We start from the raw sequence: 24,166 nt of genomic DNA on the forward strand, positions 1-24,166 counted from the left end.
TCCATTTTCGGGCAAAAAGCGGCGCTAATTTCAGCGCCTTATCAGCAAAGTCACGCTATTGTGTGTTTTGCTGACTTAGGGGCATATCATCAAGGCGGCGCTATGAAATTATCGCCACTTTTGGGTCCGTTTTCGGGTGAAAAGCGGCGATAATTTCATCGCCTTATCAGCAAAGACACGCTATCACGTGTTTTGCTGACTTAGCGCCCGTCACAACAACGCCCAGCTTTGCATCGCTAATGAGATGCAAAGTGGGCGTTCCTTCCCAAAATAACTGGAGAAATGTCGCTAACCGACATTTCTCCAATTATCAATGGGCACGCTAACAAGCATAGCGATAAGAAAAGTAGCGCTAACCGCGGTTATCGCTACTTTCCTTACGCCTGCTTTTAGTTTGACTTAGCCATTATAACCAATGGAAGGTGGATATCATGGCTGAGTCTGCCCTGCCCTACCAGCAAGCTATCGCCAAACGTTGTGCGATTATCGCTGGATTTCCAGCAATAATCGCACATTTGGCGGCTTGTGCCTGAAATTTTATCGCTTTTGAGATAAGCGTTGCTCATAGCACGCTATCTCAACGATAAAATTCAGCGTTAGCCGGCGATAATTATCCTAGCGCTAAGTGCGCTTAGCGATAGTTATCGCCGGTTGTTGCTGATATGCCCCTTTGTTGGGGGAAATACAGAGCTAGTTCACAAAGACTTTCTCTGTAGCGTGGTACCTCATGATAGATATGACTGACTGAAGGAACACAAGCGTGATTTTGTGCGATTGTGCAATAGTCGTTCATGTCCCACTCTAGCGGACAACACCAAACAATTTTTGTCACCTCGCCCCAAAGAGTAAGATCTTTGGACTATCAGCAAGGTTTGGTCCTTAGTGTTCCAAAATTGGATGTTAGATTTTTTGCCCACATTTAGCAGCCGGAATCCTCTGCAATCATTTGCAAGCCGGGCACGAACCATCTAATGACTCTCTTGGGATGATTTTGGAAGACACTGAATACCCTTAAAGAGAGCAATCTCCAGTTGATGATTCATAACATTTTATTTTCCAAAGTTCTCGTTCAGCGTTAATGCAAATTGTCGATGCAGATAAGTGGTGTTTGTTGTTACCCTACACAATTATAACCATTTTATCCACCTCTGAAGTGAAACTTGACTGTCAACCCTGTGACCATCCCATTAAGTGCTAGCCCTGGGCCTGTAGCAGATGCATTAGCCCATCAAACCGATTTCCCCTGACCAAAAACAAACTAGCACCATCCAACACTCTATGCAGACATGCACCTTGGAAAGACAGAAGACCAGAATAAATTACCCTGATTTATTTTTCTTCAATTTGGCCACAGTTAAGAGCTAAATACTTCCAAAAAGCTGTTACTTAGTGTTTGCCATCGCACTCGTGCATTTAAAATAAACAGGTACATGCACCACGTGGCATCACGTCCGAAATCAGGACAATAACAATCAATATCATTAACCTCTAAAAATGAGCATCAGATAAGAGACCGTGCAGTAAAAGTTAGAAATCACAAAGTATTGGTTTCCCTGACTCTCTCAGGATTCTCTACTGTCAGTCACCAAGACCTGCTAAATTATGAATACCTCACACCTCTTAAATCAGCAGTTTTTGTGAAAATACGACCACTACTGCGGAGGAGTCAGTTATAAAAAAAACTAGTAAGCAAGATAAGTCCCTTTCTGCCATTTGCATGTAAGTCTACTTCTAGCAGCTTTTTTACTGCAAACATGGTATCTTCGATTAATGAAAAAGAATACTTCTTTAGAAAATGCGGCTCTCCGGTGTGCTAAATGCAATGAACAACTACATTGTATTCCACATAAATGCTGAGTTTTGTATTCAGATTCGAACTATCTATTTTTTTTTTTTTGCTGCCAATCCGATGCCAACTCTGCTTTTCTTGTTTATGCAAAATCTCCTTACAGTGATTGCCGAAGTGGAGCTGATATTTTGTACCTACTTCTTTCGCCATTTTGGCAAACTTCTTGGCTTTCACTGGTTAGAAAGAGTCCAAACAATAATGTTGAACTATTTTAAGTGAACAAAATGTACCCATCGCATTTATATGATGTACAGAATTGTGTAACCTCTGTGAGGAAGAAAAGCAAATCTCAAGCACGTTTATGAAAGTCTTATTTAGAGGTAACAGTGGCACCCCTTACGTCCTTCTTCTCTATACAGAAGCTTGAAAAACATATCAGGGCCTAGTCACCCTGCGTTTTATTGAAGTGCTACTTACTGTAATACTCTCTTACATGTCTTTGTGAATTGGCCCCAAGATATCTAAAATAGGAATACATGTAAATCTACAGAGGATTTTCAAACACGACTGGCGCAACTAGAATGGACAGTGCTATCTTTGCACTCTTACTAACTGGGAGTTGAACTATTGGGGTCGAATCAAAAAGGCACATAACACTACGTACAAGAGTAATCCAGGTGTACTACTTCCGGGACTCATTAATGCTTTTGTGGATCGCCACATCTTTGGGTAATGTTAACGAAAGACAAGTTAAGGACTGTCAATGCTGGGGTACCACCGTGAGAGACACCATCACAATGTCATAACTCATAGCTCAACTGTAATAAGTTATTGCAGTCGAGTTCTGACATCACAATGCCTGCTGTTAGAGCCAGCAGTCAAGGCGGTGCTTAATTCGAGCTGGTGGTTTGCGGTGCTCAGCACCGGCACTTAATTGTAAACACAGACACTTATAACAGTTTGCCACATGGTGGCTCTGTTTGAAGTCCACTACAACAGTTCTTTACTAAATGAATATGTATTAAAAAATGACTAATACCTGCCGCCCAAACCATTTTTAAAAAATTAATTCAATTTTAATTTAATTATAAAGTTTTATAGAGCGCAAACTTGACCCTAGAATGGTATCAGAGCACTTTACAAATAATTCAATAAGTAGAAAATAGATAACCAAGAAACACAAACGCTGACACTGTCCGTTCAAATCAGGAGTGGGACAGTGAGTTATAAAATAGGACTCAGACGGCGAGTGCAAGCCCTGGTTGAAGAACTGCGTCATTTCAGTATCCAGAGAATGAGTCAGTGGGTTCAGGGTAGAGGATTATTCATTAAAAGCAGTTTGACTTTCGAATGAAGTTGTTGAAGGGTTCAGTCTGATTTCAGGGGGCAAGGAGTTTCAAATTCTAGGAGCCAATCCGGAGAAGGCTCGGTTGTAGGTTTTCTTTTTCCGAATTCTTTGAGGTTTCAACAGTAAGGATTTGGTGCTTCTAGACGATCTGCCATCCCCCAGACAGTTCTAGTTTGTCAGCTAGGTACTTCGGTGTGTAGAAGTGTAGGGCTTTGTGGGTCATGCAAGCAATTTTCATCTGAATCCTTGCTTCATAAGGGAGCCAGTTTAGTGCCTTCAGATCTGGAGTGATGCGGTTGTACCTTTCCGATCCAGTGATGAGCCTTGCAGCAGAGTTAAGGGATGCCCTTAGTGGAGCCAACTTGGATCTCGGCAGACCACATAGGGTAGCACTCCCATAGTCTAATCTGGGAATCACTAGAGCTTACACCACTGATTTTACGTCGTCATAGGAGAGGAAGGGTTTTATTTTTCAGAGAATGTTCATTTGAAAGTTTGCTCCTCTGGTGGCTGAGCTGATGTGTTCCTCCATGTTGACATTCTTGTCAAGTGTAATTATTATTAATTATTATGCATTAATGAAGCGTAATTATTAATTATTATAGCATTGGTGACCTGGAATAGTCTGAATTTTCACACTTAGAGGAATGTGATGCTTGGTAGTTGTATTGATACTGTCATTGGCAGCCCTGACAAATTAAGCACCGAGTTGAGGTGAAAGGCAGGTCAGGTCACGTCACGAAGTAGCTTTTTAAAGCAATGAAAATGAAAGGTTGCTTTTCTTTCTTCTGCTCTACTTTTCTAGTTTAAAGGTGCTCCATAAAGAACATAATTATCTTTTGCAATCCTTAGATAATTACAGAAAAGTTAGAATCATTCTGCATGTTTCTACACATTCTGAGCTACTGCACTTTTAAAAAACAAAAACTGGCGTGTATTGAACTGTTTCGAAAATCTTTTTGTAACAAATATATAACAAGTTTTTGATGTGTTTAATTTTGACTAGAGGTTTCATTTTTATTCTTCATGTCTGCAAAAATGCTCTCTCTTTCATATGAGAGAGCTATGCACCAAGGTTTTGAGTGGTTTGTGGGAAAGGTGATGGTGTGATCAAAAATGATTTGTGATGGAAATACCCCGTGCTGCATATGATCCATATAATATATGGGATAAAGTGCCCCCTGCCGTACATGATAAGGATAGTACAAGTCACCTCGGAGTTCCATATTCTTATACAGGAACTTGTCCTTTGGCCTCATTCCTGAATATGGTTATTGAACTCCTCGCTGACTTGCAGTACTCACCTGACTGCTATCTGGATGCCTGGAGGGGGTGAAGCCGTGCACTCTTGATTTCGCACCGCTGGGGAGACTACCATTCCCGCCACCACCCGCGCTGGAGTGTGCAAGAAAATGCGCTACGTTCCCGTAGGGCACGGGCGGGGAAGGGCGGGCCTGTCCATGCCCGTCAAAGCCCAGAGGAGGCTGGGCTGGGCCCCCCTCTAATGCTTGGATTTTGAATTCCAGGGACCTGATATGAGGTAGAAAAAGGTAACATCTACGTGCGCAGAGGGGGGAATAATTTCAACTTTAGGCTCCTACTTGATAAAAGCCACTACAGCCATCGCAAATCAGATTGCAATAACTAAAAAAAGACTGTTGATATGAGGGGAGGCTATGTTAAATGAGTGCTTGGAGGGACAGGATAATGCATCGATAGAAAAGGCTCCACATGGCACTACTCCAGTTCCAGTCCCATTAGAGCAACCAGAAGTGATTATACCAACTTTATCTCATTCTATCCCAGACCCTCTTGCTCCTGCTTCAGCATTGGGAAAAACTCTAACAAAGAGAAAAAGAGATGCACTAAGACCAAGTTCACCTAAGAAAGCAAAAAAGCAGAGGAAGTCGATTCCCACCCAACCTACCTCTGACTCTAGAAGTCAGCCAGATGAGTTAGAACCCACTGCACATCGAGCATTTGAAGATATCCTGGGAGATAAAATGTTATTATTACTACAACCGATATTGTCACAGTTGACTTCAATAGAAGAAATGATGAAATCTTTGTTGAATGATAAAACAATGAACGAGAGGATGACTTTTATTAACTTTGTTGGCAACCAATACTGGCTTTTAAAAAAAAACATTATTCACATGAAGGAGAAAATTAAAGAGGGAGGACAAAACCCAATGAGGCAAATAGACTATCTAATAACCCAAACTTAGGACACGGATTAACTATGATAACAGGGGATCTTCTGGCGGTGGTGACGAGGGTGCAACAAAATACAGGAGCCGATAAAGCCTGTACGATTGGGTCACAGAGGGAGGGTATAAAGTCTCCAGCTGAGGGCAGTTTACGGCATAAAGGGCATAACACTAGGATAATGAATAATGGAGGGCTTGATAAACATCAATTTTTAAGCCTCCCACGGCTGCTTGCCATTATAAATTAGTTATGGTGAACGACCGACTCTTAGAGCAGAACAACGAGAAACAACTACCCAATTTATGGATAAAGCCAGGCATTAGCTAACCAAGACTGCTAGATTCCCACCGTCCACATATGGAACTTAATTATGGCGATCTTTATCATTCTAAGCCACCCCCACCAGACGATAATGTCAATTTTGCCCAACTGATCACTAGGGCCGCAGCATACCACGGAGTGAATCTACATTCTGACTCTGTAGAAGAGGATTTTCTCTTAGAGACTTTTGCTCAGCCACAAAAAGCCTTCCATGTCCTACCAATGTTAAAAGGGCTCACTAGACACGCACAAGAAGTGTTTAAGGACCCTGCTAGGACTAGGTTTCTTAACACAAGAATAGACAAAAAATACAAGGCTGCTCCCAGTGACCCCATATACATTAAGGGTCAACTCCCTTTAGATTCCGTGGTGGTAGCCAATGCACATAAAAGGGCCAATTCTCAAGGTTTGGGTGACGCCCCGCCCCTGGATAAAGAATCCAAATTATTAGATGCCTCAGGCAAACGTATGGCATCTCAAGCTGCAAACTATTGGAGAATAGCCAATACACAAGCCCTCTTGGCAAGGTATGATAGGGCTCACTACGATGAGCTAGAGAAACTCATCCAACACCTACCAGACCAACACAAAGAAAAAGTCGGTGACCTCATACAAGAAGGCAAATTGATCATGAACACATCCATCAAATGTGCCCTAGACGCCGCGGACACCGCGTATTGTTACGCAGGCATACTTGGCTCAGGATATCTGGCTTTAAACAGGAGGTGCAAACCAGTATCCTTAATCAGCCCTTCGACCAAGAGCACCTAATTGGCCCTGCAGTGGACACATCTATAGAGAAGATGAAAAAGGACACTGAAACCGCAAAGTCTATTGGAGCCTTGCAGTTATCTTCTCCAAGAGGCTCCTTTCGACGCTCCTTTTATAGAGCGGGCTCAAAAACCAACACAACAGAGCACCAATCCTCATTTTACAAAAGCTCCAATCAGAGTTCCTTTTCCAAAGGATACTTTAGGGGAGGTTACAGGGGTAACAACAACAAGGGCAGAGGCTGGGGTAACAACACCCGCAGCTCCCCTACCACCAAGCAGTGACTTCCCTGCGCTTCCCCCCGACCACTCCACACCTGTCGGGGGACGCCTTTCACACTTCCTACCTGTCTGGAATTCCATCACCACAGACAGGTGGGTGAGACAAATTATCCAGAATGGTTACTGCCTGGAACTCACGTCCACTCCCCCACACATTCCTCTCAAACACCGTCCAATGTCCACACAACATTTGACTCTACTCAAACAGGAAGTTCTCTCTCTGCTAGACAAAAACACAATAGAACCAGTTCCCTTACCCCAACCGGGCACAGGGGTTTATTCACTCTACTTTCTGATTCCAAAAAAGGACGGCTCTCTCAGGCCAATATTAGACCTCAGACCCCTAAACTTCTACATCCAGTCAGACCCCTTCCACATGTTCCCTCTCCAACTGGTGCTCCCACTACTTCAACAAGGCGACTTCCTCTCCACTCTAGATCTAAAGAACGCCTATTTTCATATTCCTATTCACCCTTCTCACAGAAAGTACCTCAGTGGACGGACAACGTTATCAGTTCAAAGTCCTTCCATTCGGAGTAACCACGGTACTCAGAGTCTTCACAAAATGCCTCACAGTTGTGGCGGCCCATTTAAGAAGGCAACACATTCATGTGTTCCCTTATCTGGATGACTGGCTCATAAAGGCAAAATCCCACAACAATTGTATGCAGCACACACACAAAACTATCCCACTACTTCACATCTTGGGTTTCACAGTAAACCTGAACAAGTCTCACCTTCAGCCATGCAACATATAACAGTATCTAGGGGCTACTCTGGACACCTCAAATGCTCTAGCATACCCAAAGCCAGGCAGGATTCAATCCATGCTTGCGCTAATATTACAATTTCGATCTCAACACTCGTTGCCAGCTCGAATGTTTATGCAGCTAATCGTAATGATGGCTTCTTGCATTCTCATTGTCCCTTATGCAAGACTCCAAATGCGTCCCTTGCAAGAATGTTTAGCACATCAGTGGAACCAGGCTCAAGGCCAGCTGACAGATCTGATGTTGGTGGACAGCTGCACACATCACTCTCTGCAGTGGTGGAAACCTTTACAAAGGGCGGTCGTTCCTCGACCCGATTCCACAGATAGTACTAACAACAGATGCGTCGCTCACCGGCTGGGGAGTTCATCTACAAAGTCAGACTGTCCAGGGCTTATGGACTCCTCGACAGAAACAACTCCACATAAACCACCTGGAGTTACTAGCAATCATTTTAGCGCTAAAATCTTTCCAACTTTTGCTACTAGGCAAAGCTGTCCTAATAATTACAGACAACATGACAGCAATGTATTACATTCAAAAACAGGGGGTACATACTCTCTCCAACTTTCGCGCTTGGGCTATTCCGTAAAAGATATACCTCCTTGCAGAGCATCTACCAGGAGTACACAATCAGATCGCGGATCTGTTCAGTCGACAAACACAACAAATCCACAAATGGGAACTTCATCCTCAAGTTCTTCTTCCATTCTTTCAAATGTGGGGACACCCAGACATAGATCAGTTCGCCACACACCACAACGCAAAATGCCCAAACTTCACCTCCAGGTATCCACACCCATTGTCCAAAGGCAATGCGCTATGGATGAACTGGTCAAACAAATTTGCTTACGCTTTTCTGCCTCTCCCGCTCATTCAATTAGTAGTTCGGAAACTTAAACAACATTCCCTCACAATGATCCTGGTTGCTCCAACATGGGCCCGACAACCATGGTTCACAACCCTCTTGGAACTATCAATAGTTCCACATCAAAAGCTACACCTCTCACCCAAACTCCTTACGCAGAACCATGGAGAGATAAGCCTTCCAGATCCCAAATCAACTCAATCTTGCGATCTGGCTCCTGAGGTCCTAGAGTTTGGCTACCTCAATCTCCCACCAGATTGTATGAACGTCATGAAAGAGGCTAGACGTCCTACCACAAGAGCATGCTAGGCAGCAAAGTGGAAACGATTCATTGTTTATTGTACAAATATCAACATCAACCCACTAGTTACTTCCATTCAAAACATTATCTGTTATCTCCTGCATCTACAACAATGTAATTTGGCATATACATCTATACGCCTACATCTAGCTGCAATAGCCGCTTACCTCCAAAATATACAACACTTGTCTCTATTTCGAGTTCCTGCTATCAAAGCGTTTATGGAAGGACTAAAAATAATAATTCCACCTTGAGTTCCACCCTCTCCAGTCTGGAACCTTAATGTTGTCCTTACCTGGCTCATGGGCCCCCCATTTGAACCTCTACACAAATGTGAATTACAATTCCTCACTTGGAAAGTAGCCTTCCTAGTAGCTATCACATCCCTCAGGAGAGTTAGTGAACTCCAGGCCTTAACCATACAAGAACCATTTTTACAGATGCATCATAGTAAAGTGGTTCTTAGGCCTAACCCAAAGTTTCTACCCAAGGTAGTTTCTGCCTTCCATCTGAATCAGTCTGTTGAACTCCCAGTTTTTTCCCCCTCAACCAAACTCAGTGGCAGAACGCGCTCTTCACACACTAGACATCAAAAGAGCACTACTATACTACATTGTTCTGCTTGGGTTTTCGGATCAGATAGAACCCGCTCAACAGAGCCTCTCTAACCCAAACCAGAACGTTACCCCCTCCCTAGGGCCTATTTACACCTAAATAACCACATATATGTACCACCTAAGGACAGGGAATTCCTACTATATATACCAAGACCTACAAGTCACAGCCTCGCGGTCCCAAACGGACCCAGGACTTCCTGCCCAGACGGCAGCCACAGCCTCGCGGTCCCAAACGGACCCAGGACTTCCTGCCCAGACGGCAGCCACAGCCTCGCGGTCCCAAACGGACCCAGGACTTCCTGCCCAGACGGCAGCCACAGCCTCGCGGTCCCAAACGGACCCAGGACTTCCTGCCCAGACGGCAGCCACAGCCTCGCGGTCCCAAACGGACCCAGGACTTCCTACCCAGACGGCAGCCTTAGCACGCGTTCATCCTATAATTACCACGACATACAAAAAGGGAATCAGTGTTACTATATATCAGATCACACAAAGACAGCTAGTTGAGCACAACTTGTTCCCCAGTTCGAGGGGCTCCTTTCTCCCTTATTCAGTTACCACCTACCTGATCAGGATTAACATCTGTTCATGTCAAGTCACAGCTGACTAGAAGAATAGGCTACCCTCTTATACAAGAACACGCAGTACATGTTGATTCACTATAATTACCAGGACATACAACAAGGGCACACAAAGACTGCTAGTTGAGCACAACCTGTTCCCCAGTTCGAGGGGCTCCTTTCTCCCTTACTCAGTTACCACCTACCTGATCAGGATTAACATCTGTTCATGTCAAGTCACAGCTGACTAGAAGAATAGGCTACCCTCTTATATAAGAACACGCAGTACATGTTGATTCACTATAATTACCAGGACATACAACAAGGGCACACAAAGACTGCTAGTTGAGCACAACCTGTTCCCCAGTTCGAGGGGCTCCTTTCTCCCTTACTCAGTTACCACCTACCTGATCAGGATTAACATCTGTTCATGTCAAGTCACAGCTGACTAGAAGAATAGGCTACCCTCTTATACAAGAACACGCAGTACATGTTGATTCACTATAATTACCAGGACATACCACAAGGGCACACAAAGACTGCTGGGTGAGCACAACCTGTTCCCCAGTTCGAGGGGCTCCTTTCTCCCTTATTCAGTTACCACCTACCTGCAAGTCACAGCTGACTAGAAGAATAGGTTACCCTCTTATACAAGAACACGCAGCACATATTGATTCGCTACAAACTGAATACTTTATTTAGTTACTACATACACGCTCACAGAACATAATACATATCACATAACCTGCAAAGCTACAAACTGAATACTTTATCTAGTTACTACATACACGCTCACAGAACATAATACATATCACATAACCTGCAAAGCTGCGAACTGAATACTTTATCTAGTTACTACATACACGCTCACAGAACATAATACATATCACATAACCTGCAAAGCAAAGTGGAAGATTAAGTTGTACACTCTAATAGTAAGGGGTTGACATCACCTTGGTCGTATGTAGCCTGCACTCAATGGTCATCTAGGTTCCCTTCTCGTCTGCGCCTCGGCTTCGCCTGGAAGTCACACCTCCGCAGTCACAGATCTACTCCCTTCTCTTTTCTCCGAGTCACTGGGACCTCTTCCTCATCGGCTACTCTCTTCTCTTTGGCTATTCTGTTAGAAGAATATCTGTCTCTCGGTTTTTCTCCACCTTCAAGTTTTTCAGCTGTCTTCCCTGGAATAAGTAGTAGCTTTCCTGCTAACGGCCAGGTGCCGCCTACGGACTAAAAGAAAGTGCCAGTATCTGCCTCAAACTTTCACTAATATAGATGTGCATTTCCTCATGGAAAATTCCAGCCCTTAACCTGCCGCCCACCAAATTCTTGTACCTCCCCGTGCCAAGGACACGTTCCCAGCCGGCCGGCCTGATGTAGTGTCTTCGGCATGAAGAAAAATACAATCCTTCGATAAGGGCCGGCCTGAACTGGTTCTCTCCAAGCGAATAACACCTCCTAACTAAAACACTGCCTATGACCTAGAAACATCCCAAGCTGCCAGAGCAGGAGGAAAGATGGAGTCTCTCCCGTTTAAGGCCTACCAGGCCTGAATTCAGCACGGCTCCATGAAATACCCTCACTACAGAACAGATTACCCCTAATGCTAACGAATCTATCCCCTAGGATATGTATGCAAACCCTGATCTATGGGGAAGAACACAGGATCATGTCGGAGTGCCTAATAAATAGGCTCTATACACTACTCTAACCCTTAGACTTGAATGAAAAGAGACTGAAGTCACATTAATAGCAGTACATTTCACCCTTGACTTCAGTCTATTATACATAACACAGGATCATGTCGAAGTGCCTAATAAATAGGCTCTATACACTACTCTAACCCTTAGACTTGAATGGAAAGAGACTGAAGTCACCTAAATCACCCTTCAACACAATAAGACCGGAAAAATCGAGCAGTACATACATAGAAAGAACTAAACCTTTTAGAAAGACTAAACAACTCTTTGTATCTTTCTCCCCACTTCACAAGGGCAAGCCCATTTCAAAAACAGGGATTGCAAGATGGATTGTCAAGTGCATCCAAATATGCTATCTCACAGCTAAACGCACGCTAACCATTCCCCCTAGAGCTCATTCCACAAGCAAACTAGGGGCTTCTATGGCATTCTGGGGGAATATTCCACTAGATGACATCTGCAAAGCAGCAGCTTGGTCTACACCACACACCTTCACTAAACACTATTGTGTAGATGTGCAAGCAAAGCAACAAGCTAGTGTGGGCCAGGCTGTATTAAGAACACATTTTCAGACCACTACAATGGATACAGGTTGCCACCGCTAAGGAGACAAACTGCTATATAGTCTATGCTAAAGTGTACAATCTACAGCTCATATGCCTCGAACGGAAAATGCTACTTACCAGTATGCATCTGTTCTTGGCATGTAGAGCTGTAGAGATGTACATGCCCACCCACCTCCCCGGATACTTTTACCCATTGCAGTATCATCTTATTTAGATACATTACACATGGACACCCTTTTCTACTTTCCTACTAACTCCATCATTACCCTTTATGGTGAAAAACAACATGGGGATGGAGTCGATGCCCATGCGCACTGTCACTACGAGGAGGAGTCACCAATCTCGTGACTAACAAAGACTTCTTCGACAAAAACAAACTGCAAACATCCGAACCTGACACCAGATGGCGATCTATGCTAAAGTGTACAACTCTACAGTTCTACATGCCAAGAACAGATGCATACTGGTAAGTAGCATTTAGTAGCATTTTCCTTTGTTGGATCCTCCATTAATCGCAAATTTGACTGAACTCAAGGGAAGTATTGATGATACTACCACCTGTTCAAGTACAATCTTGAAATCTAAGTTTAAGGTCTTGCCAGATAGTCATGACTCAATAAATAATATTCCAATGACTAAAACTCATTATACCCTACTTTCCTGGAATATAGCAGGATATAAAGATAAAAAAACACAATAAGGACTGGTATAATGAACTTTTAAATCATCAAATTCTATGTTTACAAGAGACATGGGAGGTGTCCCCTATTTATTTAAATGGGTATCAATGTTTTCATACACCAGCCCTACCATTCGTTAAAGGAAGAGCAAAAGGGGGCCTATTAACATGTATATCCAATATAATTTCATTTAAACTGGTGAGCTTTATTAATAAATCGCTGCATTTCCATATTATCTTGATAAATAGAAATGACAGTATACTTTTGATGATAATAAACTTCTATAATAATAATTTCGAGAACCCATCGGATGTGGTAAAAGAACTCAAAGGAATATTGGGGAATATAATATTTACACAAGCAAAACCAGTTTATTTTACATGGGCTGGTGATTTTAATATAATCAAATGTATGAATGGTGACTACCATATGTGCCAACAAATCGTACAGTCTGATGACTTAAAAGATCACTTCATTCACTTCACATAAGGAAATGCTTTAAACAATTTATTAATAGTCTGGCAGCTAGTACTCAAGACCCAGAAAGTCGGTAATAATGCACAAATTATCCCACCTTTTACAGAGCGGGGACTACCTCATCAATAGATTACATAATAATATCTGGTAATCATGAAAACACCACCACTGAGATAAATATCAGGATGACGGAATTCAGCGACCACACAATTATTCTAACAACCCTCCCGTGGAAAGATCAATGGGTTACTAGAAAGAATACCTTAACCCCCAAACCTATCTTAGCAAGACGAAATGGATACACTTTAAGGTGGAATAAAATTAATAAAAGGCTTCTTTTCTCCCGCTTAACAGTCACCAACTACAATGAGGTGCTTACTTGCTTCAAACTTCAAATAAATAATCAACAAGTAATTACAACATTCAGTAAAATCTTAGAAAGCATCAAAATACTAATAACCTTCCCATTAGGTGCACGTAACCAGCAACAAAATCGCTGGTTTGATAAAATTTGCTCAAAAGCTTCACCCAATCTTAGCAATGATCTAAAGGCTAAACCAATGGATTAGGTACAAATTAAAAATCTGAGAAAAGACAATTGAGATCTGAAGCTTTGGAAATGCTAAGGGGAGCTGCTAACAGCAATGACTGCAAGGCATTTTGGAAAGTGGTTAACATTCTCTTCCTGCAGAAGGAAGGAGGTCCATCTATAGATGTATTTATAGACAAAAACACGTGGGTAAATCACGTTCAAAACATTTTCCAAAAGCATAAGGAAGACACCACCTATGAGCTGCCCGAATTCCCAAGAGTCACGTCTCCAATGGTTTTTAAAATGAATGAGGTAGAGCTTGCACTGTCACAAGCTTTGTCCCTAACGGCAGCAGGTCCAGATGGGGTCCCTGTTGATATATTTTTATCTAATAAATCCTTTTGAGTGCCCCTGCTCAAAGTGGTTTTAATTGCCATCAGTATGTCAGGCCCCTTCCGTCATGGAAACAATCCATAATTGTTCCGATATACAAGAAAGGTGACGGCTCGGACCCTGCAAATGATCAAGCTATTGCCTTGATCGATAGTACGGCTAAGGTAATGGGACGATTATTCATAAATAGGATGGGAAATTGGGCAGCTGAAAAGGGCATCCTTGCAGAGGTGCAATATGGGTTTAGGAAGGGCAGAGGAACGGTGGATCAGTGTCTGAATCTGGCCCTTCTAGTAGCAAAATTTACACAGGCCAAGAACGAGAATTCTTATATGGCATTTATGGATCTTTCATCCGCCTTTGAATGCGTTAACCATAATAAGTTGTGGCATATCATGGAGTTAATGGGAGTGGACGTCGCAATAATTTGTTTTATTAGACAATTGTATCTAGGAGCTACTGCAAAGGTTTGTCATGGTAAGCAGGGAGAAAGTACTAGACCCTTTAAGAAAGCAAATGGAGTAAGACAGGGTTGTGTACTTGCTCCCTTCCTCTTTTCGCTCTATACTAATAAATTAAATGAGATCCTAGTGGAAAAGTCAATAGATACTCCGAATGCGAGTTCAACCTCATTTCCCATCTTGATGTACACAGAAGATGCGGTCCTTTTGGCAAGAACGCCCCTATCCTTACAGAAGTGCATCATGAATTTTGTAAATTTCATGAAGGATTTAGATTTGCATTATAATAAAACAACGTTTTTTACCATGTCTGTTGGGAAAAGAAGCAAAAAGAGTGTAAATTATGCCATTGAGGACAGGAAAATTGAAAGTGTAGATAATTTTTCATATTTGGGGATTGTATTTGATTTTTTTTTTTTTTATTGAATATTTTATTGAGTTTTTCCAACCAGCGTACCGATAAATCACTGTTACATACAATAGCAACGTGTAGCAGATCCAACCATCAATGTACATAGCAGGAGTAATCGGTTCTTCAACATTTACTACCCTAGCCCCCCCTACCACCCTCTCTACCCCCACCCCCCCGCTGTCAGCGTGCCCGCATCAACCCCTCCTGAGCCTAGCCATTAAGCACCCCGAGGTCCGAGACAGTCGAGCTCAAATCAATAGAAAAGCCATCTTGGGGATTGTATTTGATACTAAACTAAATTGGCAAATGATGGTGTCATCTAGGATCACACACATGAACAAAAGCATATCTGCAATTTTTAGATTTGCTACTAATTTGGGTAATAAACCAATACATGAGATGGTTCAAATATATCTGGCAAAACAACTTCTGTGGCAACATATGGGGCAGCAATCTGGGGTACAGCCCATGTGGACAGCCTGCAAAAGATTGAGGATGGATTTGGTAAAAGATTATAGTCTGTCCCAAAGGGTTGTACAAATGATATTGTCCACAAATAATTGGGCCTACCCTCTATATTAGATGCAATTAAATTGGCCCTTTGATATAATGGCTGTCCATTTGGAAACATAAGGTGGTCCAGCCTAATCAATGTAATTTGAGGGATATCATGAAATTAGAGCATGCATCTAAAATTGTATGGCTACACTATATAAGGGGCACTCTTGAGTCTTTGGGGCTAGGGGACCTTTATGATTTCCCTACCCATTGTGAAACCTTTCCTAAGGCGAGACTAAAAAGTCTCTTCTAAGAGAAATGTGCTAAAGATAGATGTAATGGAAATAAAGAGAAATACACAGTAAGAGCATGTAACGATATACCCCCTTTGTTGCATGGCCCATCCTCATATCTTACTTTTGTCAGAAATAGCCATCATCGTTATGTCGTGATAGGATTTTGCCTTAATTATGTGATAATAATGCTGGCTATCCTGCAAAAGTATTTTCTGCAAATCAATTGGAATGTTGCCCTTGTGATACTATCTTAAAACAATTGGTTGTACATATTTTATTCTTTTGCAAATTAAAGGAGAGAAAAAATTCTATTATTCCGTTTTTAAAGAAATTCAGTTTGCGTAGTCATATTACAGCACTGACTATTATACAACAGCTAGAGACGCTGTATGTATGCTTTGTTATGGCCTCATTCTTATGTGCAGCCCTAAAAACGCATAGTTTAGTTAATACGTGATCAACTTAAGGCCATCTTTAATAACATCAGAAAGAGCTAGCTCAGTGCATTGTAACATAAATTAATTTATGATTACCGTTGTAGAATTTTAATGGAAAGACTATAGATACATGGTCTTTTTGTGTAACTTAATGAAATATTTTTTCTCTTTTTTATGCACTTTTATGCCTTTGTTCTTAAATGTAAAATAAAGTTATTTGATTGATTGATTGATTGACATCCAATATCTTTATCATGTACAGCAGGGGGAACTTTATCCCTTAAATTATTACCACCACCACTACGATTATCACCATCATGAATATTACCAACATAGCCACCATTGCAACCACTGTTACTATAACCAAGACTATTAACACCACCACTATTTCCACCACCATCATTCTGTGTGCTATCAGTAATAAAATAAGCATTGGTGAAGCCATTTTGATTGCATTTTTACTGTGGAGGTAAATAATATATTTAAAAGGTCACTGCAGACCTGTCAAATGTTACTGTCAGTTCAATTACAGTTTAGCAAGATGGTAGCCTTATTTATATTTTCTCTTCCTAGATGATTTAATTATCAACAAAGTTATTTTTCTTTGTTCACGGGCCGAATGGAAGAATGAAGCTGCAACACTGGTGGCCAGTGGGCCTCGAGGTAACATTGAATAATTAAGATAACATTCAGCTAAATAATAGATTCTAACAGCAATATACTATGAGAGGTGTGCAGTTGCTGGCTTGATGACCATTGTTTAGCGAACAATAGCCTATAGGTGTCCAATGCATGTCTACGAAGGTCGGATCCATTGCAGATTTTGAGGCTAGTCATTGACTACATAGAGGAGTTCCCTTTACATTCATTGTTCATAAATACATTTTATGTGTATATTCTGACAGTTCAGCATGGATCTAGTCTTCCTAGGCCTACATTGAACATATATGTTCTAGCCCAACTAGGTTCTATACTGAGATTTGCCCAGGTGGCATTATGCATCAGATAGTGTATTTACATAAAATCTGCACTTCTCAAAATTCTGAACACTTTGTAAAGCTGTATCTCTAAATTAGCTTGGTTTAAGTCCATGGATTCTGAGTGCTGCCCCATTCTGTATGGACAAGGGTCCTTCGATCAGTTTCATGGGGAGTCCAACATACAGCTCATTACAGTTGTCTAGTTGAAATGCTTGGTGAATGTAACAAATTCATCTTAAAAAAGAGATCTCTCCTGAGAATGTTTTGTAATAATCTTGAATAATTAAACGTAAACTAAGTCTGTTTCGAATCAAGTGCTCCAGTTCATTGGAATTAACCTTGGTGTGAATCAGTAGCCTTAATTCTACTTTTGGTAAAATATTAAGGTGGGGGGAACAAGCTTTGGAAAAAGCCAATTGTCTGCCCTATATGTCTGATTTTTGTTCTGAAAATAAGCCATAAATATTAAACGTGTAAAAGTAACAAATCCTGCCCCTTAACAGTGGCTTGCATATGGAACAAAAACCATTAAGCAAATAGTTATCCATCACAAAAATAAATAGGCAAATAACATATAATAAAAGCAGAGGTTGTTTTACCAGCCTTTCAATCAACACTCTTCATCCATGGGCCTGTCAAATGTCCTTCACATTTTGCTTCTGCCCACCACAGCTTACAGCATGGAGTGGCGGGCCGGTCCATGTCAGCCATTGACTTATGGCATTTTCCCCTTCCACATGTCTGTCTCTGACTAGAAAGTATTCCACTTGAGTGCCAAAGCTGTTGGGCCACTATCGTGTTTGCCTTTCTGCTATCATTTCATGTTTTTCATGTATTATTCATCTTTGCACTGTGTTATTCTTACTTTTCTTTCAAAGAAATGCACGCTACCTTAAGAACGAAGCAGGTTTACTTTGTCTTACTTTTACACTTTTGATCACTGGTTACCAAGAGAAACAGGTGATATTTCCCCAGTCGCTAATAGCAGTTTGTCATTTTACCAATGTTACATTTTTGGCCTTTGAATAAAATGCATTTTTTAAATAGACATTTATGAACACTGGGGTCATAGTTTTACCAGGGAAGATGGAAAATGAACAGAAAACACCTAATAAGACCAGTCATAAAAGACTCAACACCTACGACCTAAACCATTCAACCAAACAGTCCAATACTCTCTACTCCCTCCTTCTTCTCAGGGTCATGGTATACCGGGCGACCGAGCGTCAGTTCCGGTGGACAAGGTCCTGCCAGTTTTTATTATGGACACGGACTACATTAATTATTTATATTTAAATTAATAATTTGTGAATGTTGTTTATGTGGCATGGATCCACCTGCCCTGACCTATGTTGGATACGTCTAGTGTATTCAACCGTGAACCATTCCCTGTTTTTTTTAGTTCTTTTGATTCTTTGCTGTATGCTCGCTTTGCAAATACCATAGGTCTGGCTCTGATCTCAGTACTGTTGTCTTTTCCCCACTGTGAACAAACAAGTGTGATTACATTTACCGTTGACCATCACTCAAGAAGCTGGTGGAGTATCTAAAAAAGATTAGCGCTGGTCCCTCACTTAGGGGCATATTTATGAGCCCCTTTGCATCGTTCTTGCACCATGCAAAGTGGTGCAAGAGCGAAGCCAATGTCAAATAAAATTTATGAAGCCACGCAAGGCCACCTTGCATAGCCCTGCATGGCTTTATGAATCGAGTAATGTAATGCAGCCGAAATTGCTGCAATGCACTACTCTGCGTTAGGGAGGCGTTTCCATGGGTGTTGCGTGGGTGTTCCCACGCAACATCCATGGATTTTGAGGCATTCTCAGATTTACAAAACAGGTAAATCTGGGAATGCAGCAGAAAGATACTACTCCCTAGGAGTTGCGTAACAAGAAGAAATATCTTTATTTCTCCTCGTGTTATTCTCTTTCTATAGATGCTGTCTTCTGCAGCACACACAGAAAGAGGAAAAAGCCTCTCAGGATTGTCTGTGTGCAGGAAGGCACAAAAACAATTCTGTCTAAAACACAGGCTCCCTTGCACCATGGTTCAAGCATGCCTGCGTTGGTGCTAGTCTGCTAAAATGGTACCAGTGCAAGTGAGAAGGACAGGAATGTGCCATACTGGATAAATGCAGTGCTTTCCTATCCTTTCCCTTTGATGCAGGGCAGCGCAGAATGGTGACTTGCCGCGGTGCCCTGTGCCACAAACAAAATAAATATGCCCCATAGTGCACTGATGTTTTGGTTTGGAGATCTTGCACTCCATAAAACTTTACACACACCACTTACACCCCTGAAGCGCAAGCTTGTGTTCCTCAGCCCATAACATCCGAATGTGCCCTTTAGACATTGTCATCAAGCTCCTGTGGGAGGGATGGTATGGGATTACTTGGTCCCATTGTGGGAGATTCCTGGAGACGAGACTAAAGGGGTTAAAAAATAAGTACATTAATTATATAGGCTTATGGAAATAAATGTATTTATAGATATTCATTGGAACGTATATTCTTTGTTAGCAGATTCAGGAGACAACTGATAAGTGAAATCTCTTTCCAGGTTACATCACATTTTGGAATATATCGGGAGGAGGCAAAGTATTTGCTTATTTTCCTGGAGTAAGTATTGCTGGTTATAACAATATATGTTTCCTATTGTTAGTTCTTTCTTCCAGCAAATTAATGTTGTAAAAAATATGCATTGTGTGTTGAAGTTGAAGCAGAAATACACAAAAACAATTGTTGGATATGGCACTTTCTGAAGGGTTATCTGCCAAACGGTTTGCCTTGCTCTGCCTATTTTTATGACCATTTTGTTGGCTTTTGGACTCTGGGCGCTTTACCACTGCTAATCAGTGCTAAAGTGCATGTGCTCTCTCCTCTAAACATGGTATGATTGGTTTACACCTGTTTGGCATATTTGAATTACTTATAAGTCTCTTGTAAATTGGTATACCATATACCCAGGTCCAGTGAATTAAATGCTACATTTGGGCCTGCAGCACTAATTGTGGCAGCCACGGAAGTAACCTTTCAAACCCATCTCAGGCCAGCCACCGCAGTGCCTGTGTGCGCAGCTTGCTCCCACCTTGACTTGGCATTTAGAATTACTTGCCAAGCCTTAAATTCCCCTTTTATTACCCATAGGTCACCCCTAAGGAAGGCTCTATGGGCAGGGTGCTGTGAAAGTAAAAGGTAGGACATGTACCTTTATGTTTTGAATGTTCTGGTAATGACACTTAGCCTATTTCATTTTTCACTGCTGTGAGGTCTCCTCATCTCATAGGCTAGCATTGGGAATTCCCTTACATACTTTTAAGTGGTAATTCCTGATCAGAAAGGGGTGGCGTTGCCATGTATGGTATCTTTAAAATGGTAGTGATAAATTCTACTTACTGGTGAAGTTGTATTTTACATCACTATTTTAGAAATTCCACTTTTAGAAAGTGGGCATTTCTCTGTGCTTATAACTCTTTGTGCTTTGCAGCCTGTCTCCAATACACATCTGGGCTTGGTGACAGCTAGACTTTATGCATACTCTATAGACAGCCACAACACAGGAAGGGCTGGGTGTGACAGGGGACACATCTGCATTCATTTGCAAACTGATAGTTTTCCTGGGCTGAGAGAGGGAGAGGTGGTTCACACTTAACTTACAATAGGTTGTGTCCTGCCCTCACACAAAGGGCCGATTTTACCTCCCTACTGATTGTCTGGAGCCAAGACTAGGCTGAAATGGATTGTTGGGCACTTCTAAGGGTTCTTTTGAAGTCACTCCCTACATCAAAGGCATTTTAGTACTGGGGCTCTGACCCCATGTTTTTAGACAGTGCGTGGGACTTGTAACCAGACGCTACTGGCTCTACATCTGCACATTGCCAGGAGGACTGCTGTGCTGCTAGGAGGAATCACCATTTTTGCTAACTGCTTTGCTGTGTTGGCCTGCTGCCTGCTGACCGCTGGGCTGCAGGAGAGACTGACACTTTGCAACCTGCCTTTTTGTGCTGGCCTGCTTCCTGCCCCCTTCTTTTGTGCCTCCCAAGTGTTCTCCTGGGGCTTGTTGGCTTGCCCCCTGTTTTGCAATCTCAGGGCCATCAAAGATTGCGTTTAAGCACCTCTGCCATGGGACTCTGTCCCTTGTGAGTCCGCCAGCAGCATGCTGAGTGGGGAGCTGTGATCGATTGCTCCTTGCTTTACAACCCCAGGCGTGTGCAGCTCTTTGTTCTGCCCAGAACCTGAAGTGCCTGCGGCTTGGTCAATTTCTACTAACCAGTGCGTGGTGGGCCCTTCATTTCCACAGCCAGTGCATGTTGAGCGCTTTGTACTGCCTGAGACGGCTGACTTCAGCACTTCCAGTGTGTGAGGGTCAGCTTGAGCACTTAATCGCCATCTCCGACGCCGCAGGCTGAAGGGAAGCCCTGTGGACACGGCCCGCTTGTCCCAGGGGTGACAGGAGCTACGTCAGTGCTGAGGGAAGCCCTGCTAAGGCGGCCCCTCCTCGACACGTCGCTCAAGGACTGTCACTGAGGCCTCACCCCTGGAGCACCATGTGTGACCAGCGAGGGAAGGCTGGAACCCAAAGACTTGGGGCAAGCTTCAAAGGCCACCTTCCAGTATCCTCCACATAGCACCGTGAAAGGGTGCCCTCTTCCTCTGTGGAAAATCCCTGAGATTGGGCCCATTCCCACATGGAACATGGTGGGTGAGTAGGGCCTGAGAGAATCGTGCAGCCGTCTTGCGCCTCTACATGGGCATCTCCGCTTCTTGGGTTTACCAACTTGGGCATTGTTCTTTGTCTGCATTCTGAGATGAAACCTCCGTGGAGGACCCCAAGAGGAGTGTGAGACTGCCTCCCAAGACGGGAAACATTTAATGCAACTGCCTTTTGGGTGATTATAATGTTCCCTTGTTACCGTACCTGGGATAATTGACAACGTACTTCTGTGAGTCTTCACAAAAACTACTGTATAATGTTTAGTAGGCGTGCAGGTGCTCCTGTGCCCTATGTTTGGTTTCTAAATGCAATCGTTTCAGCAGGGCTCACAGAATTTACTGTAACCAGTCTCGTAGGAGCATAGGTGCTTCTGTGACCTATGTTTACATATTATGATTTGTGTGTTTGTCTCTAAACAAAATTGCATTACTTGCACTAATGGAAGGATTTATGTGATTCAAGTCTTGTTTGATGTACAATATAGAAACCTATTTTTACATAATCCTCTATGGAGTCTCTTTTGTGGTGTATTCATTGTGTTACTGTGTGAGTGTGTTGCACAAATGCTTTACACATTGCCTCTGATAATAACCCTGCCTGCTCTGCACCAAGCTACCAGAGGATGAGCACAGGTTCTATTGGCGTGAATCTGACTAGAGTGGTGGCGTCTGCCTGGCCCTAGCCAACCAGAAACCCCATTGCTAACATCAATAGAAGTAAGAAATAGCACTACAGTCACAATAATCTGATTTTGTTTTTGCAAATGCCACATTCTTGTGGCTGCAACTGTCAATTTGCTGGTCACAATATTGTAAAATCTTGTGTCTAGGCCACAGACTTCTCAGTATCATTTACCAATAGTGACTGACAGCATTCTTGCATCCGGTTGTTCTGTGGATGTTGTGTTACGAGTTTGCTTGTACTTTGAAGGTTGCAGTGATATAACACACATCCCAGGATTGGAGCATTGAGCCCATAAGTGAGCTAACTGGGTAGCCACTCCAAGGGCACTTGGCATTGGCAGCAGGATCCGGGGTGCATGTAAGAAAAGAAGATCTGAAGGTGGGCGAAGAGGTGGGACGTACAGGGGAACAGGGGGGGTGGGTAAAAACTAGAATACAAAATATGTTAATACAAATTAATATTCTCCACCCACTACTATGTGTGAAATGGTTTAGTTGGCACCACGTATCTTGCTATAGAAATGATAAAAATACATGAGTCACTGTCATTTTCCCCTGCAGGCTAAATCATAATGGTGCAGGAAAATAAGGCAAATATGGAGTTTGTGGAGAAAAGAAACGTGGTAGGAGTACATAGAGTAGTGCAGGAGTTCCCATGGAAATCTATGACTTGCAGAAATAACCCTGGGAATTTTTGTGAGCAAAAAGTGAAAAAAACCTCATAAGGCTGGCCTTTGATTCAGCAGCACCTTCAGGCAGAAAAATACATGAACCAAAGTCCACCCCTCCTAAACTCTGCTAATCCGAAGCACCTTCTCCTTGTGTTTGGCAAATAGCCTTTTTGTGCCACCCAAACGCAGCTGAAGATTCAGTTTTGCTCATTCCTCAACAAGCATTGCCAAAACCAGTAGATCTGGATTTTTTACGATGCACAAGCGTTTGTGGTTTTAATAGAAATATGTGTTGGTGACAATTTTTCTAATGTTGTGTGTCTAAAGAGGGCATTTTCACTTGGTAGTCTCATCAGAGAAGTGAAGGAAAGGAATAAATGATCATGGGGCCTGAACTTTATTTTACCTTCCTTCACAAGTACTGGTAATAAGTACACGATGGCTGCTGCCCTTCTGGTGAAGCTGCTGTACTTTTATTGGGACAGTTGCAATACTACTCAGCAAGGCTGTCAATTTGGAAAGTACCAATATTCTCAGCATAGCAGCCGCACTTGTGATGGGCACCTGTAGGCCTGGCAGATTCTGATTAGGAGAGCCGAGCTGCTATAGATTTGTATTGTAAGTAGAACTTCTTTTATTAAATTAGGGCCTCCCCTTCAATGCAGGACAACCACACCTTTATTTGGCCAGTTGCACCTATTCCCTGAAAGAATTTCATTTTGTAATTGAATAATTTCAGAACTTCTAAGCAAGTCTGACACAAATGTAATGAGGCAGGGCTTACATCCCCTGCAGGGCTGCAGTAATGAGAATCGAAAAGCAGCAGCATTA

General features: G+C 42.5%; 1 protein-coding gene across 2 annotated transcripts in view; it reads left to right on the forward strand.

The window, feature by feature from the left end:
- Positions 1-24,166, forward strand: part of LOC146862330 (cilia- and flagella-associated protein 337-like) — a 336,132-nt gene that overhangs the window by 238,361 nt on the left and 73,605 nt on the right. For both annotated transcript variants that reach the window (XM_085641532.1, XM_085641531.1), the window contains 2 exons: positions 16,863-16,952; positions 19,828-19,886. In XM_085641532.1, the coding sequence (XP_085497658.1) occupies positions 16,863-16,952; positions 19,828-19,886 (149 nt within the window). The remainder of the gene's footprint in view (positions 1-16,862; positions 16,953-19,827; positions 19,887-24,166) is intronic.

The sequence above is a fragment of the Triturus cristatus genome, chromosome 2_2 (assembly GCF_964204655.1).
Source record: "Triturus cristatus chromosome 2_2, aTriCri1.1, whole genome shotgun sequence".
In the NCBI taxonomy this organism is placed as follows: Eukaryota; Metazoa; Chordata; class Amphibia; order Caudata; family Salamandridae; genus Triturus; species Triturus cristatus.